An 18,473-nucleotide genomic window follows, 5' to 3' on the forward strand; every position below is an offset into this window, starting at 1 on the left:
GCTGGTTTGGGAGGCCTCATAGGGGAGGAACTGGAGAGCCCCAAGAGTATCCTCTGCCACAGACCCATCCCTGCAGCCAGACCCTGCCCACGCGGCCAAATTGAGGACATTGCCAGGGTTTTTGGGGCAGAAGCTGGGGAAGAGACCTGTCCTGCTCACCCCGGGGAGCAGGCTGGGATGGCAGGCTGCCCACCACCTGCCTCTGCCCCTGCCCCGTGCTAATGAGCGAGTTACACAACAAGGAGCTTTTATACTTTGTTAATCGGGTCCAGCATCCAGCCCGCCTCTCCACGTACACACTCCGGCTGGCGGCCGAGCCCCAGCTCCCTCCTTCCCTCTCCTCAGCTGCCTTTTGTAATGTTTTAATGGGGTTTCTTTCCTGGGCTGTGCTGACTTAATTACAAAGCTGCAGTGAGTTGATGCCTTGTGACGGTCTAATCCCAACCCGGTGACTCTACAAAGCTTTCGCCCGGTGTCCTCGCTGCTCCACTCCGGCCTCGCCGCCCCTGCAGCCACCTCAGCTCTGTGCACTGACCTTCTGAGGACAGCTCAGCTCTTCCTGGTGAGTATCCAGGATGTTTTTCAGCTGAAAGAACTGCATTGAAGACCATCATCCAGCCCTCACTCAACTTGGCACTTACGGAGTTTGAAGTGGATTTAGAGCCTGGAACAAGGGGATGCCTGTCCCTTTCCCAGGAGATGGAGGGGAAAAGGATGCCCCTGGGAAATGGTTGAGCTGGAGCTGAGCATCCCTCACAGAGCCTGGGCTTGGAGCTGGTGCTACAGCCAGGCAGGGGTAGAGGCTGGAGGAAGGATGAAGGCAGCCATCCTCCTCATGGATGGGAACAAGGTGTTTCACCCAGACTGCCTTCTGAGAGGTTTATAGTCCAGCCTTGCAATTGGTGGAGCCCTGAGACTTGAGAGTTTGGGAAATGCTTCAGGAATAAGTATTTATTTTGGTAGTGGAAATAAAAGGATGAGCTGGCTCCCTGGCCAAAGTTGGATGCTCACTTCTACCCATGTAAAGATGGTCTGAGACAGAACAGTGCTGGGTCGGCAGAGGTTGAGTTGCCCCCAACCCAGAAGAAAGGCAGAGTGAGAAAAGCGTATGAAGGTATCAGATGATCAATACACAGATTTTTAAGCTGCTTTTGCAAACACCCCTGGTGTTTTTCCAGGCTGCTCAGCCTCCTTGGGCAGGCAGAGATGCAGGCAGTAGATGATGGAGCTGAGGAGGGTTGGGGTTGTCCTCTGGACACCCACTTCTGTCCCCCTCTGTGCAAGATGGGCAGGGAATGGGGCATAAGGGGGGCCGTGGAGACCATTTGGATCCGTGCTGATTCCTCCTTCCCCCTGCCAGTGTCCTGCTGCCGACAGAAGACAGAGGACAACATGTCTGCAGTTGTGAGTACTGTCCCCACGCTGCCCCATCCTCTGGGCTCTGACCGTGCCCTCCTTGCAGTGCTGGCATGGGGTGCACAGGGTGCACCTCAGTCCAAGCAGCACACAGTCCATCCCTATCCCACTGCACCCCCTCGGGTGCGTGTGTGGGGCCTCTCCCCTTCCCTGTAGCTCCCAAGGAGATGTGCAGTGTGGCAGGGAGCTGGGGGGCTGTCTGGGGAGCCCCCACATGCTCTGCTCCCCCCAGACGGGCACGTTCCGGATCGTGTCGGAGGAGGAGCAGGCGCTGCGCACCAAGCTGGAGCGCCTCACCACCAAGGACCACGGCCCCGTCTTTGGGAGGTGTGAGAAGATCCCTCCCCACACCCTGCAGAAGGTGAGCAGGCTGTGGGGAACAGGGGGCAGCTGCAGCCTGAGCCTCCTGCTCCTCAAGGGCCAGAGGAGACCCTCGACTGTCTCTTGCACTAGGGGGGGATGCACTTACCCAAATGTCTCCAAACCGGGGACTTGAGTCATTCTGCCCTCCGTATGCCAGGATGCTGCAAGGAGTTTTCAAGGAGTTTTACTGTCCTCCCCCAGTTTTTGGTGCCTCCACGACCCCTGGGGTGTTTTAGAATGCGTGCAGGGCATCACTGCGTCCCCTCTCTGCCCTCCCCAGGCAAAGGATGAGCTGAACGAGACGGAGGAGAAGAGGGAGGTGGCGGTGAAGGCGCTGCGGGAGCTGGTGCAGGAGCGGGCGGGCGGAGAGGACGTTTGCCAGAAGGTGGCCGAGAAGGTGCGGGAGAAGGACGACTCCTTCCTGCTCCGCTTCATCCGCGCCCGCAAGTTCGATGTGCACAGAGCCTATGACCTGCTGAAAGGTGGGCAGGGGTCCTGGGCTGTGGTGCTGGGTGGGGACGAGAGTACACATCCCCCAGCAGCTCCCAGTCCTGTGCTGGTGCCTCCTGGCCCAGACTGGGCTGTGCTGGCAGAGCAGGACCCTGACATGGGAAGGGAATGGAGAGAGGGGATGAATAGAAAAAGTCAGGGTTGAGGGGCTTGGAAAGAGTTGGGATGGAAAAGGAAATAAATGAAGGTGACACCAGGCATCCTGCAGCACTAGGACAGTCCCATTCCTTGCAAATTTTCCCAAATGAAATAGAAAACCCCCTCACATTTGGTGATGATTTTGTTCATGCAGCAAACCCAGCTGGCTTGGGCTGCATCCCCTTGAGAGCCCCATGCCCTACACTCCCCCCTCTGTATCCCTGTAAGGAGACAGTTCTGCACCCTCCCAGTGCTTCTGTGCAGGGTGCCTGGGGGGTTCTGCACCCCTGGGGCATCTCTAGGTCTGGGGACAGTTGGGGTGCTTGTGACACCCTCTCCTCATACTGCGAGTGACCCATAGGGATGGAGGGGGAGCAGAAGGGCAGCCCAGACAGTGGCTGCTGACTGGAACCTGCCTGGCTCCAGCTCTGCTCTTCTTTGTGTCAGCTTGGGGGATAATGAGTTGTAATTATCAGTGCTGGCTCTCAGACAAGCTCTTTGTTTGCCTGCATTTTTCCCAGGATGAAATTCCTTGTTTTGTGCCTGTAGGGTGCCAATAGAGGGTAGAATGGGGTTTTCACCCAAACAGGGAGGAAGGGGAGAAGAGAAATGAGGAGGGAAATTACTTTATCAACTTGTTGAGGTGTTGGAGAGAAAGCAGGTGTGGGAAGCTCCTGGCAAGGGGAGGGATAACACCGAGCATGCTGGGGCTGGTCTGCTGCTGAGCTTCTTTTTCCCCTTTGCTGGGGGAGACTTGACCCACATGGGCCACAAGCAGAGCTTTCCACAGCTCTTGGGCTCAGCACTGCCATTTCACCATCACCAGCCCATCCCATCTCTGGCAGCTCCCCCAGCTCCCCGAGGCCGGGCGAGCAGCCAGTTTTCCCAATTTTTGCCTCTCTCCCGCAGGCTACGTGAACTTCCGTCAGCAGTACCCCGAGCTCTTTGACAACCTGAGCCCCGAGGCCGTGCGCAGCACCATCGAGGCCGGCTACCCCGGCATCCTGGCCAGCAGGGACAAGTACGGGCGGGTGGTGATGCTCTTCAACATCGAGAACTGGGACTACGAGGAGATCACCTTTGATGAGGTGAGCCCAGCCCAGGGGTTGCTCCCAGTGCAGAGTGGTCCTGTATGGTTACGATTCAGGATGGCTCATGTAATGACATGTAGAACTCCAGTTTTTTCAGAGGGCTTATAGCAAAGTTTATTGAAAGACAGATTCTTTTTATACCGTGTTTCGGTACGAATATTCGGTAATGAATAGGATTAGTCCTTTAGGGTACCGCCTTTTTGTAAACATCTCTACCAGCAAACAAGTTGGAAAAACACTAGGTGTCAGGAGGAGGATATCTGCAAGGTTGTTTTGGGTCTTTCTTTATGATTTCCGAGGCCAGACTGAGAGAGTTTTGTCCTTGACTTTCCTACAGGCTTCAAGGCACTGCCTGGAGCCTAAGAATCCATGTTCTGACCACTGTCAGCTGCCACAGTCTTGTTGTTGGGCTAATCCCTCTTGGCATGTCTGAGCACAGCATCCTTACAAACACACAGACATGCATCCATCCAGCCTTACAGGGGGAAGGAAATCTGTGGCCCTTTGAATTTATCCTTTGAGGGAGCCTGGGAGAGCATGGTCTACCCCAAAGGATGCAGTGCAAGATGCATGCCAAATTCAGGGTGTGTATCCCCCAACCCATGTAACAAGGGCTAAAGAAAGGCATCACACCATTAAATCAAGGGTAAAGGATGAAAGTGAGGCATAGAGCAGGGAAAGGGCTTCTTGGCAAAGAGGTCTCCAGGCATGGAACTCACAGCTTCTCCCAGTTACCTTTTCTGCTTAGCTCTGGATCTGGTCTCAGTGTATCACTGATCCAGATCTGATGCTCATGACTTGAGAATGTAGTCACTCCCTCCCTGCTCTGAAATCTGGGGGCTGCCTGTGATAAGCAGGCTGGAGTCCAACAGACTCTGGATAACTCCATGGGACTCTTCCTGGGTACCCTCTAGGGTCTATGGGAGGTGAGGCCTCACACAAGACCCTGCTGTCTCTCCTTTCCATTAGATCCTTCGTGCCTATTGCATTATCTTGGAGAATCTACTGGAGAACGAGGAGACCCAGATCAATGGGTTCTGCATCATTGAGAACTTCAAGGGCTTCACCATGCAGCAGGCATCAGGGATCAAACCCTCCGAGCTCAAGAAGATGGTGGACATGCTGCAGGTAAGGTGGCAAAGTCTGCATCCAGCAGTGGCAGAGGGGACCCTGGAGAAGCAGGGAGCCTAGAGAAGAGAGGCAGCAGTTTGGGATTGCCACCATGCTGGAACACTGAGAAAGCATCACAGAGAGGCTGTTCCCCAACACCCTCTCCCTGCCTTGCCAGTTAATTGGCTTAATCCTGCAAAATTTTTCCTACCCCATCTCCCTGCCTTCTCAAATGCCCTACCAGAAGGAGTACTACCAATCCTTGCAGCATCCTAGGGCATGGCCTGGAGGTGTTTCCTCATGAGCCTCTCAGCCCAGCCTGGTCCAGGCTGGATGGAGACTCACAGGCACTCCAGGATTTCTGCCCTTGGACCAAATGCCAAAGACACTTGGCTCTTCTCAGGGAAGGTCATTCTCATGGAGTGGGAGCAGTGAGCTATCTGGGAGGTTCTTCAGCTCCCTGGTGCTCCTGAGGCTGCTGGGATGGTTGATCCTCTGGGTCAGAACAGAAAGGGGCCATCAAACACAGAAGGGGACATGGAGCAAGGAGAGCTGTGGCAGTGCTGGTGTATCTATTGCTGCCTGCTCAGACCTGGGTGGACAGCACCATCTGTAACCATCTGTGTCTGGGTTTGGGATCCTAGGACTCCTTCCCAGCACGGTTCAAGGCCGTCCACTTCATCCACCAGCCTTGGTACTTCACCACCACCTACAACGTGGTCAAACCGTTCCTGAAGAGCAAACTGCTGGAGAGGGTGAGTGTGGGAAAGGGACCTGCAGGCAAAGGCATGTCCTTGGCTGAAATGGAGCAGTTGGGAAGAGCTGCCCTGGTCCTCTGCTGAGGGTCACTCCCATCTCCCTCCAGGTCTTTGTGCATGGTGAGGAGCTGGAATCCTTCTACCAGGAGATCGACGCTGACATCTTGCCAGCAGACTTTGGTGGCAACCTGCCCAAGTACGACGGCAAAGCCACCGCAGAGAAGCTCTTTGGGCCCCGCATCGAGTCCGAGGACACGGCTCTCTAAAGCAGGATCCTGCTGCCCTCCCCTGTACCACAGCTCAGAGGTGGCCCTCTAGCCCCAGCCACCTCCCTCCTGTAGCATTGGTTGAGTGACTGCTCGTGCTGAGGCGCTGCGGGCGCGCTGCTCCACGCCTGTCCCTCCTGTCCCCGCTGGAGGCAGCGGGATGTCCTTCCCAGGCACAGCGTCCTTCCCTCCGGAGCCGGTGGAGGCCACCAGCCCTCTCCCACAGCATTTCCTGGAGCTGCCAGGGGAGGACAGGAGAGTGTCTGCTCTGGGAAGGGAGGGCTACAGTGAGGGAGAAATAAAGTGTTTAACAGCAGGGCTCTGCAGTCCCTCGTGGTGAGGAACAGGGGCACAGCTTTTTGGGCGCTGGCTGCGTTGCTGGTTTTAAGGAGAGCAGGAGTGCCAGTGTTTGGCAGGAGACCTCTGTCCCCTCATCATTGACTATATTTTTGCACTGGGTCCAAGGAACTGCCCATCTCCATCCTCCCTGCATTCCAGATCAAGTCCCTTTCTTGCATGAGAAAGGACCCCCGGGTTCTTCATTATCTGCTCTAACCAGGGCAAACAAAACAAAACCAGTTTGGTTTTTTTTTTTTTTTTTTTTTTTTTTTTTTTTTTTTTTTTTTTGTTTTTTTTTTTTCCAAACATAAACCCAAATGGGGTCCCAGGTGGAGCTGTTTCTGCCTAGTTCCTGCTTAGGGAGGGAGGAGAGCAAGCTGCCACTGAGACTAGGAGATGGATTACAATCACAAAATAATTGAAAGACAAGCAGAATGTACTCTCCTAATCCTTCCAAAGCCTCAGCATAGTTATTTCTCCTAGCACTGCACTGTGGGAGCTCAGTCAGGAAAGCCCCACCAAAAGTCACCACTGAGGGCAAAGGATAGTTGGTACCTGTGCAGCAAACAAGCTGAACCTCACACCTAATTACACCTTGCTCAGGTGGGGAGGAGGGAGGCAGAAATAGCTGTCCCAGGCAAGGGAGTCTGTTCTGGTTCATGAATTAGGCATGGCCTCCAAAAGGCCAATTGGACACCCATTCCCAGACCATCTCCTCCTTTGGCCAGCGGCAGGGCTCAGAGAGGAACAAGTTCCAGGTCTCTGCCCAGGTTACCTTCTCCCTGAGCCTGGTCCCACAGTGTGTCCTATTCCCCCTCCCAGCTCCATACGGGTCCTTTTCATCAGCCAGATCAGCCTCCCACCTGAAGCAGGCCAAGGTGGAGGGTGCTGACAGGAGCTACATTCATCTGGGCACTGGCTCAGCCTCAAAGCAAACAGGACATCAGCTCTGAAGCCACAGGGAGGATGGGGCCTGTCTGGGGTTAGATCTGTTTGCTCCAGCCTCAGCTGCTTGGTAAGTCCATGCATGGCAAGTCCCAAAGCCTTGTGCAAGAGTCCAGAGACAGAGCAAAAGGCACCTCTCCACCTCCTTTGGCTCCTTTCTATACCTGGAGCCATCCCAAGGAAACCACATGTGACAACCCTGCAGCCATCAGGCCAGTGCAAACACAACAGCACAGCTTGCCTGGGAGGCAGAGCAGTTGCAGCTTGTGGAAACAGGATGAGGGGAAAGAGACACATCCACACAGACAGCAGTATCACATTGCTGCCTCTGGGATTTGGACTGGGAGAGTCCCAGCTCTTGGGAGATGCCTGTGGCTGCTCACCACTCCTGTGACAAATTGTCAGCCAGGATGGGGAGACAGAGGACAGCACAGCAGAGCTGGGAGCCAACTGACCAAGGCAGGAAGGAGTTTTGAAGTGGATCTAACAGCTAATTCACAATGGCCAATAAATTACAGATGAAGCCCATTGTCTCACACAGAGCACCAGTCCAGCTACCCCAGGTCACCAGTCCCAGTTACCTTCACAACTCTCTCCCCTTGGGCTGTAGATAACAAACCACACATCGGTGAGATGTTAGGGGCAGGTGAGTAGTGCTTTTGGCAGGGCTTTCATAGGCCCTAGGCTCAAAGATGTCACTGTCCTGGCCAGAGATGCTGGTCTGTGTTTCATCTGCCAGCAGCTGAAAGATTAGTAAATGCACTTATTGTCACATAGGGAAAAATAACAGATGTTTGCCATGCACTGGCAAAAATATTTTTTTCAGTAGTTTCATGGCAGCTGTGGTTTTTTTAAAGCCAAGGCTATGCCTATTCTGCACCAGAGTGGTATCAAAGACCTCTTCTTGACCAGAAGACAAAAAGCAACCAGGAAAGGCTTGAGCACCACGAGTGCTTGTATCACCTTCCCCCCAGCCAGCTCCCCAAGCTGGGCCTCAGGGAAGACTGAGAGCCTTTGCCAACACATGGAACTTCACACACAGGCACTAGATGTAGCACTGATTTCAATAAGTCCTTTATTTTTAAATAAAGAAACCCCACTGAATCAAAGATAACAAAATTACATTTTGTTCTGCAATGACTTCCATTTTACAACACACAAGAACAAAAATTAAAGAAAAAAATCAAAGACAGTTTTATATATATTTATATATAATTTTAAAGGTAAACATCAGCAGATATAGAAAAATTGCATTGCTAGTTGCAAATCATCTCCCCTGCAGCTCTCAGCTCCAGAGAATCTGACTCAGAACATGGCAGCAGGGAGGGTGTCTCAGTACACATGCTTCTTCAGGGCAGCATTTAGAGATAGTTACAGAATATAACTTTGCCAAATCGAAAATATTTTCATAGTCAACTGCTCACCAGGAACACTGGAAGTCACTCTGCCTGTTCTAACACAGCTGCATGAGAAAAACAAGGGCACAGGTCTCCTCTTCCCAAGCTCCTTACACACCTTTTTGGCTAGGAACTTTCAGAGAAAGGTTATGCTTTCTCTGGAAGAATGGCTAGAGATCTGTCACTGGGAATTATAGTCAAGCTGTCATGTAACACAATGAGAAAATATGTCCCTTTGGAAAGTTGTTGACTTGGGCAAAGCAGTAAGATTTGGTTATATCAAATACAAATGGGTTTTATTTGGCTTTTTTTTTTTTTTATTTTAAAGATTTTCCAGTTGGCAGGAACCATGAGAAGGGTCAACATCCCAACAGAACTATAGTGGAGATCCTAGAAGAAAATTCTGTCTCCTCTCTGGTCATGCAAGAACTCTGATTACAATGGAAGCTTGTCAGTCAGACCAAAGCAAAGGGGCTTTGTGCCACCTTGTACAGATGTTCAGGATAACTCCAGGATTTCCATGTTCCACGCATGGAAAGCTGGCAATTGCTTTGACTCATTGATGGCATTTGTGCCTAAGCTCCCCTAACAGCTGAGGAAGTGCAGGCCAGTGTCACTCCCATCCCCAGTGAGAAGAAGGTACAGTAACAGGGCACCCTCCCTTGGGCTGGTGCTGCTCTGAGGCATTCAAAGCTTGGAGAAAAATCATGAAGTCCTCACACCAAGAAGGACTGTTTGCTTTTCACCTAAAAGCCATGAAAGAGACACTGCTTTCAATCACTGTGGCTCCAGCACCTTTCCAAACAAACCAACCCACATAAGGGATACAGACACACGGAATATGACTCAAGCCAGAAACAAGATGTTCCTTACAACAAATGACTTACACAGGCAGCACAAGGCTCAGGCCTTCTCTGGTCTCCCAAAAAAAGACTGAAGAATTTCAGTAAGCTCCAGACAAGCGTAGCATTTCCAGAAAATTTTGGAAGCAATCCAGGTGACTAAACTGCCAATTAAGTCCTGAAGATGGTACTCTCTGCTCTTTCCTTTCAGATGGAGCCACTTGAGCAATCTACCTCCAGCTATGCTGGAGTGTTAATAGACACAAAAACTTTGGGATGGCAGAATAACAAGTCACACACTAAGCAAAGCAAACCCTGCTTCTATGACTCAACTCCTATTGCTAGAGAAGCAGAGAGCTGAAAGTGATCCACTGCTTATATACATTGTTATTTTAAGCCTTGAAATTGACTGTAGCCAGTTGTAGGCTGCCCACAAAGGTCTTTTTAACTAAGCACTCATTTTGTACAGTGTGCATCACAGGTGTGTCTCAGTAACAGTGTCTGAAAATTCATTTACCAAAAAGCAAAGCCCCAAAAGCTCTGACAGAGCTGTCACTGAAGTCTCTAGATATGCTGATGTCAAGGGAAGATGAGGAAAAGGGCAAGGCACCACGTGTCAAAGGGCTGTGGTCTAGGAACTTGTGACAGACCCAGGACAGATGACACACAGGTAGCTTGGCTAAATTCAGTACTGGAGTTAATAGTTCCCAACATTTTTACTTAATGCCCTGTATTTGTAACCCATATCTTCATCAACAGGAACTGCAGAAAAACACTCAGGAGAAGGACTGCAGGGAAGTTCAAGTGTTTGCCTTTACAGTGCAACTACAACACTGCCAGACCCACCTGAAAACACCTTGATTTAGACACTAACAAAGGGACAATTAAAAACGCTGGCAGAGCTCTTGTAGTGGAAGCTGAAGTTCCTTGTGTTCAGTCAGAGCAAGTCTGAGCTGCTTATTTACCATCTTCAGATATCTCTATAAAAATGGCAAAGGTGATGGTTGGACCAGCCTAACCATCAAAGAGTAATAGTTCTGCAACTTGCTGTCTGATTGAGAGGGTCCTCAGGGTTCATGTTCGAGTGCTACTTACATTCAGTGATGGGGAAGGTGTATTTATCATGAGACTACCCATAGAAGGGCTCTTCTAATGATTTTTCTAATCCCAGTTTGAAACTAAGCAGAGCACATGTCAGATTCACCATGTTGTAATCTTGAACTGCTCTATCAGACCACACTGCAATGATCTACAAGTGCACACTTCAGCAGCCTCATGTGTTTTGACAGGAGATGAAAGACTTCACCTCTAAGACTGAAAAACTCAGACTGCATTTAAGGCTAAGTTCACTGGGAAAATAAAGACCACCTGCTCACACAACAGGACTAGTATTGCCCTATTTAAGGAGATAAGAGTATTTCAGATCAGGAAAGGACAAAGTCCCATGTGTCACTAGGTATCAATTATCCACTATTGTCAGTAGCAAGATTTAATACATAATTTAAAGGTCTTTAGATAACATGAACTGCAGCTTAATTCTCTCCCCCCTAGTTCCAAGACCTCTAAGTGACTGCTGCAAATCTGACTACAGTTCTTGCTTTGAAAGAAGCATCAAATTCGTTGAGATGGAGAGAATAGTTGTTTTTTTTACACTGCTTCCACCTACAGGCTTAATAAGCTGAACCTCAAGCTCCAGAAACCTTGCACAAAAAAGTCACAACAAAAGCTGTCCTTCCCCAAAGAAGCCAGACTAGGTCAAGTCACAAGTTTTGAACAAGATTTGAACAGTTTCAGATTCAAGTGCAAAAACAGGGCAAAGGAGCAAGACAGAGACCCACGGTACTTCTGTAGTTGAGAGTTTCAGAAAGTCCACAGCATTGGCACTTCTGAAGGCTTGGCTTGTGGGGCAGGAAGGAGTACTCCTCAGAAAGGCTCTCCAAGTTTAAAAAAAAAAAATCTCTACTTGATTAGACAAAGCTACAGCTCCTGCTGCTTTGAGAACTGCCCCGTTGCTCACCTCATTTTGGGAGACTTAGACACCTAAATTTAAACTGTATCTATTTGATGTGTACATGTGTTGTTTACACTCCACTTCTGCTGAAGTGAGAAGATATTTAAGTCATACCCAATGAATATTACATGAACACTACTTAAGTAAAAAAACTGAAATGTCTTTTATGACATACTTTAGTGATGCAGTATGAATAAGAGCATAACAACACAGAGACAAGATATCCATCAGCTAAGAATATCCTTGCTAACTGATGCCCTAAAATAGTTCTTAAGGAACAGCCACAAGCACAGCCAAATCTTGCTGTGCTTTACTTAGTTTCATCTTCTCTTTGAAGAAAAAAGAAGCCCAGATTTACTAACTAGGAGAATGTGCAGATATCCACAGTTCATCATGGATCACAGGCCAAGGTGTCTGACCTAAGGCAAATGAAAGGAGTTTCCTGATATGACAATGCACCTTTGCTACAATAGTTAATTATTGCTTTATTAAAATGAAACCCCACCTACTCAACCTACTGAAGTTCAGGGACAGGGCAGTCCAGAAGGCTTGTTCCCTAATTCTGTTGTTACCAGAATGAAGACTTGCAACTTGTTTCACCTTTAAGCTATAAATTAAAGTGCCTGGAACACAGACCAAGGCTGAAGTAATAAAGTGCTGATGAGGGAAGTGTGACAGGAAAATAACTTCACTGACACTGTGATAAAGAAATCCTAAGGATGGATTAATGACACTACAATATTGACAGAACAAACAGTAAGGAAAAAAAAGATTTTTTACCACTAGTTTCAGTCTCCAGATTGTCATGGGACAACTTTCCTTTAGTAACTCTCTTGGCACAGACCATAACTGCCACTTGAGGGAAAAGCACAGGTGAGTAGCCAGCTTTCCTGCAAACAGCTTTCACACTTCACTTTGCACATTAAAACTAGAAGGGGATGTCTGGTTGTGGAAAAGAAATTCTAGTGAGAAAGAGCCCAATGTCTTACTGGAGCCAGTAATCCTACAGCATTACACAGATCTGGAAGTAGTCAGCCATGCAAAGATGTCATTTCAGCTGCACAGGGCTGGAGACATCCAGTTCCACATCAACTGTAAGGCAAGCCACATGTCTCAAACCCACTTGATGCTCTGAAAGCTAATGGGAAGAATTTTGGTATTATTTACCCTGACATAAGGGGAGTAAATCTAAATAGATACACCCTACCCCCCACCAATTAATCCCTAAGAGTACAATAGCTCTCCACGAAATATTCTTTCAAACAAATTGAGCTCACAGAAAAAAATCCTGCAGATTCTTAATCATGGGTTTCCATTTGGAAGCCAGAGCCAGCTTTAAAAAAACCCAGGTCAAACAAAGAATCCAGTACTGAAGAGATAACGGTATTTAAAAAGAGGCAAAGATGACAAGAAAGTGACTTATCAGGTCCTGGAGTGAGAACATGTTTACATAGAAACATTAACTGGCATTACCAGGCTGCATTTTCTCTAACTGGAGACCCAGCATAAAGCCACCCCAATCCACTGACAGCTCAAGCATGGAAAAGTTGAGTATTCTTAAAGTGATTCATTTGTGCAAGTGCATTCCTAGGTACTAAAAGGTTTCCCTTGAGATGGTGCAAAGCTGACACTACACTTGCAGTCAAGCATCTGTTTTTTCCCAAGCCACACTATAGTGTTTTACAGACTGAAGCACTCACTGGCTTGTGGCTCGGTACAGGGATTTTCCAGCACCCAGACAGAGAAGAGAGCCACAGTTATCTCATCATCTACACCTAAACAAATGCTGCAGATCAAGTTTTTGACCAGCAGGTAAAGAGATTTTGACATGTGAAACTTCTGCTATATTAAAGCAAGCAGTCTTTAGCTCAGTAGCTCTGTAACAAGCTACAGTCAGCAACCCAATTCTTCAAGCAGAGCAGTAAATTACAAATCCATATGACTGGATATCCAAAGAGGCTCTGACCAGATGTTAACCTCTGCTTTAACTCCATTTTGGAAAAAAACACATGGTGATCAGACCCCAGCTATAGGATATCAAGGAGAATGGAAACCTGAAGCAGCAGGTGAGGGAACAAGATGTTCCCAAACAGAGATATACTGAAGTGATCCAGAGTCTTTGGGTTGATTACTCCTGACCAGACAGATCCTGCTCAGCATCTGAGCAGTGAGGCTTTGTCTTCTCCCACTGGCAGATGGCATTGGCATACTGTATCACCAGCTTATCCATCCAGGTGAGAGGCTCTGGGAATAGCACAGACCCCTCAAAAAATCCCAGGTGGCCTCCATGAAGGGGCAGCACATGCATGACATTCTCTCTTTTCTCTGTAAAAGAAAAACAGGCAGAAAGATCCAGGAGGTTAACATCTTCAAGCTGAGAATGAAAGCATCTTGAGTTGCCAGGACAAAGGCTGCCCAAGAGGTGCTGCTGGCTGGGCCCTAACAGCAACACCTGTATTGCTGTTAGAATGGTCATTCTTTAACAAATGAGCACCTCTAATTCACATCCACTGGAACTAGGACTGTTTGCATCATGTCAAGCTGCACTAAGCTCTGACAGTGCATCAGCCATCTTGTTGAATGGACAGCAAAAAACTCTGTGCTTGCTTCTGTCTGAAAACAGCTGGGGATAAATTCTTTGCTCACAGCCTCTAACCAGGAAAAGAATGAACTCTGCTTTCCTCCCTGTGCACCCACTCTTTGTGTGATGAAGCAGCAGCAGCTCCCTCTTCTGAGCTTCTAAGGATAATTTACCTTTTCTCTTGTTTGAAGGCAGACAGCTCAACTCCTTTCAAGGGAGAGATCCCAGTTCAGTGCCAAGTGACAGAGCCATGCATGCACTGTCCCCATTTCATCAGCAAGGTGGGGTGTTTTATCTGTGCTTCATCCAGACTGTCACCACCACCCATGTTCCTACTAAATCCCAGTGGGCAATGGAGATATGAGGAAGCCTTTTTTCACCTTTTATCAACACAAGCAACAGATGCCTGAAAGGACTGAAGTTCTTCCTGCTCAGGGTTAGGCTTTTTTAGTTCTAGCAATTAATGACTTAGAGGCTTAGCATACCTCCCACAGCATTACAGGTGTAAGGAGGCAAGTCAAGCTGCTTTGAAATCAGGAATTGGGATGTGATAAGCAAGCTGTAGGTACACAAATATGCAGAGCTTGAGGAGACTGTTTCAGCATACCTGAAAGAGCTCTTGGAATTTGTAGAAGACTCTCATGGACAAGAGGGTCATCAGCAGCATTAACCAACAGAAGAGGAACGTAGATCTGCATCAGGAAACATGACATGAAATGACAAAACCAAAACAAAGTGGTTAGTATGTGAATGTCAATCTACCAACTGTAAAAGTATCTTAGCGTAATTCAACTGAGATCTTATTTCAGAGTTAATTTTTTCCTCTAACTTAATTGTAAGAAAGAGGCAGAGAGCAAACAGACTAAGTCCCCATTCCCAGAACTGAAATAACTACACCCTTTTTTTGCTCTGCATTGCTTTGCACATCAGGCAGCTATTGCCAGCTCAGTTATCAACACCTTGGGTAAAGTCCAGGAAATGCCCCTGGAACATCTCCATTCTCTGGTTCAGTAGAAAAAGGAGGAATTGATCTCAGTTCCACTTTGGCAAAACTCTGCTCAAGCATCTGCCTGTCAGTGTCCTGAGTCTCTTCCACAGTATCCAGTAAGCCTTTCTTCCCTGAAGGTGCAGGCACCCATTTCCCACTTTATCCTCATACATTCAGAACAGTTCAGCTGAATGTGTGGCTTTCTCTCCATCTCTTGGGTGCTACCACCTGCCGGAGTTATAAACTAAGAGAATTTAGCCCCAGTGTAAGTCGTAGCAAGATCTGAAATCCCACTCCAATATACTGTGCCTGATTATTTCTGAAAACCCCAGGTAAGACCAACCACAGAAACCACAGAGTATTTTCCTTCCAGTGCAAGAGCAGTCTGCTGCAAGAGCTTACCCTGTGCAAGTACTGCAGGCAACTTTCCTTTTCATAGTACTCCTTCAGTGAGCTGTAGCCATGGAATTTCCTGAAATAGAGCAGACTGTCATTAATATCACCTGCTCCAGCCATGTCACTGCCCAGACACACATGGAGAAACAGGAATGGTGCCTCAATTTCTACAGACAATTTCTTTAATACCCTTTGCAAAACCCTTAGGCAGCACATGCCTTGATGGTTTCTGTGCCTTCTCAAACATTCTGAGAGCATGGGCAAGTGAAACACGCAAACCGAAGACCAGTTCAAAGAAACACCCCACTTCGCTTAATTGTACACGTGGATGAAAGAAAGTTAGGATCTTGTTCATCTTTCCCTAAAAGTCTTTTCAAATACAAACCCAGCACAGCTTATAAACCTCAGACTTATCAGACAAGTTCCCCAGAATTCACTGTGGTTTTACTTCTTTACCAGATCCCTTCACACCATCCCAAACCAGAAATTCAGTAAGCCTATATGCAAGTGCCTTTTTTTTTTTAATATAAAGGACAACATAGCTGTTCGTCCACACTAGGCATGCAGGGATGGGGACAAACAGGGAGATTTCCCAAGCAATGGTGTTTTTTATAAGCAGCCAGCCATACTCTCAGTTTGCCAAAAGTGTCACAGCTTTTTAGCTAACACTTTACAGCTGTATTTTGGAAAGGGGTCAATGCCTGATACAGAACATGCCATGGTATGAACACTGCCACTTAAAGTGCTATGTTGTTGTCAAGGACACAGGCAGTAACAGGCTACTGCTTATTAAAGCAGAGCACTTAATGAGGTGTGAGTATGACAAATAAAGGTTGCATTATCTCAGCCAGCCCTATTGTGTGTTGAGAAAGCAGCAGTTTTTTATGGGGAGAAGATTTTTCAAACAGAGCAAAGAAAATCCATGGGCAGTTCTGCGCTGTTCCCCACATTCCCTTTTTCTGTTGCTAGAGCTTGGCAGCAGAGCTGGCCTCTTCCTACCTTAGTGAAGGCTGCAGGTTCAGGTGTTACCAATAAATAAATGCCTCCTGGATGATTTTAAAGAAACTGTGACTGTAAAACAGCTGTTTTTTGTTTTATTTTTTTTCCTCTGCTAAACTTTCTTTAATGTTGAGGCAAGTAAGAATTTGAATTTGTGTTCACTGTATTCCAGCAGACTCCTACAGGCACAGGAAGGGGCATGCAAGAGCAACACTGGGAAGAGGAGGTACTTAGAATTCTATAGGGGAGCAGAGAATTGCCCTTCATACCTCATTACATTATCATCGATCTGCATAAGTGATGTTGCTGTATAGAGCTTGCCCAGATCAGCATCTGACAGGTTTTGTGGCTTCTTCATGTTGTTATCTCCAAAAAGAACTTGCCTGGAAGAGTGACAGCAAAAATTACATCCAAATAACACAAGGGCAGCAAAACCATGACCTGTTCAAGGACAGCTGAGTTTACCAAATCTGACAAGATAAGATTAGAAGTGGGCTACATAAACATGAGGCTTTTGTGGGAGCAAGAACAGCATATTTGTCCACTTACCTTTGCAGCAAGACATAACAAACCCTAGCAGCATCCTTGTAGGAAAAAATGGTTTACTTATCTACCAAGGGGCCTCTTAAACTTCCCAGAACAGAGAGCACTAAGGGTATTAGGACTAGAGGACTACATGTTACAGGGAGGGTTCTTTGGCTTCAGACCAAACCTGTGGGTGGTTTGAGTGAGAGCCTCAGCAATGATGGGCATTGCATCTCCTGCACCACTTGGTTCTAAAGCTCCCCAGCACAGACTTCAGGCTACCACACACACAGAAATTACCCAGTGTATTACCTTAGCAGAAAGCTATTTACTATGGACACTTGTCATGATTGATTATTGCCCTCAAGGGAGGATGTGTTTCTTTACCAGAACAAACTTCTTCCCTAACAAACAGAACAAAAGCCACAAGTTGCAAACGGATTTTTATTCCCTTTGAGAGGCAGCTGCAGGGCAGAGCAGCAGAGAGGCTAAGTTTGATTTAGGTGGGCTAGAACAAGTGATTATGGAAAAAGTTTACTTAACACTTCCCTTCAAGCTAGCACTGGCTTTTTCTGGGTTAATAATTTAAGTACCTTTTAATGGTAGCTTACCTAACTTCCCAGGTCAAATTTATTCAAGTTGTCTAAATATTTGTAAACCTGGACTGAATCATGGGGATCATCCTACACTGGCTACTCTCTTTCTACAAGTATTTCATACTGCACAGGAGTGTAAACAAAGAACCAAAGATCTGAAGTGACATGCTCCTTCAGTGAAATAGGTCTTAGGATATTCCCCTCAGTCAGGTCACTTCCAATACACAGATGAGATACTTTCCTGCCTAGAAAGTACCACCCAGAGAACTTTTGATGGGGAAATCACCAACATCGAGCATGTCACCTGTTTAGCAGACAAATTTCTTTGTTATGCAAGAGCCACGGGGATCAGCAACAGCAGCACAAGGATCCTACAGTACACTTGCACTCCAGGAACAGCAATGTTAAATGTTTTGCTGGCTACATGCTCTTTTCTAGAGGAACAGCTAGAAGCCAGAGCTACAGGTTTGACTATTTGCTTATTTGATAAGCAGCAACTCCATACAGCAGATCTTGAAGATTAGTCCTACCTCAGGTAGGTGGCAGAACAAGAGGCTCCTTCAATAGGGAATTCTTTGGCTAGAAGTGAAACAGATGCAGAACACTCCACTTTGAAGTCTAATTGCAATGTTTTCCTGTGTATGTCTTGTTTATTCATTAGGCAAGTTTCCACAGAACACGAAAAGACAACAATACCTTTCTTCTAACAAGATTTGTCTATTTTACAGTATAATGAGATTGACATGGGCTCACCTTCTCTGTTGGTTTATCTAAAGATCCATCAAGGACCTTGTGCTAAACCTTTCAGGAGTCCTGTTTTAAAGGACCAGGCAGAGAAATCCAATACAGCAATTGACCCAATCAATACTGTCAGTATGAGTGATGTACTGCAGTACCTGTGAGAAAGGATGATCTTCTTCATGTTGTCTGCCATTAGGAAGTTATAAAATCTTCTACAATGATCCCACTGCATGAAGGTTTCCTGTGCCCTGGAAAAAAAAAGTGCAGAACAAACAAAGCTGCTAATGGAGCTCTTGAAAGATCAGATTAATACACTGTTAACATCTTATGACAGCCTGGAGGCTGTGTAAACAAACCTCCAGGCCTTCCCTGCCACAGCTTAACCTTTTCCAGGAAATGACTTCCACTTTGATGAAGTTTGTTAGTATCAGAAAACAGATCTGCAGTCTCATCTTGCACAA

General features: G+C 47.4%; 2 protein-coding genes across 4 annotated transcripts in view; one reads left to right on the forward strand and one right to left on the reverse strand.

Moving 5' to 3' along the window:
* Positions 1–1,630: 1,630 nt before the first annotated feature.
* RLBP1 (retinaldehyde binding protein 1) lies at positions 1,631–5,652 on the forward strand (the record flags this gene model as incomplete). Its single annotated transcript, XM_083870660.1, has 6 exons — positions 1,631–1,777; positions 2,060–2,261; positions 3,337–3,515; positions 4,488–4,646; positions 5,273–5,383; positions 5,494–5,652. The coding sequence occupies 6 exons, from the start codon at positions 1,631–1,633 to the stop codon at positions 5,650–5,652; spliced, it is 957 nt and encodes a 318-aa protein (XP_083726786.1).
* A 2,975-nt stretch (positions 5,653–8,627) lies between these two features.
* The window catches only part of ABHD2 (abhydrolase domain containing 2, acylglycerol lipase), a 38,114-nt gene continuing 28,268 nt past the window's right edge, over positions 8,628–18,473 (reverse strand). For all 3 annotated transcript variants that reach the window (XM_083870867.1, XM_083870869.1, XM_083870868.1), the window contains 5 exons: positions 18,168–18,260; positions 16,420–16,533; positions 15,158–15,227; positions 14,375–14,459; positions 8,628–13,511 (listed from right to left, as the gene is read on the reverse strand). In XM_083870867.1, coding sequence (XP_083726993.1) covers positions 13,315–13,511; positions 14,375–14,459; positions 15,158–15,227; positions 16,420–16,533; positions 18,168–18,260 — 559 coding nt within the window. In that variant the 3' untranslated portion in view covers positions 8,628–13,314. The remainder of the gene's footprint in view (positions 13,512–14,374; positions 14,460–15,157; positions 15,228–16,419; positions 16,534–18,167; positions 18,261–18,473) is intronic.

This window comes from Zosterops lateralis, assembly GCF_965231275.1.
Source record: "Zosterops lateralis genome assembly, chromosome: 13".
Taxonomy (NCBI): Eukaryota; Metazoa; Chordata; class Aves; order Passeriformes; family Zosteropidae; genus Zosterops; species Zosterops lateralis.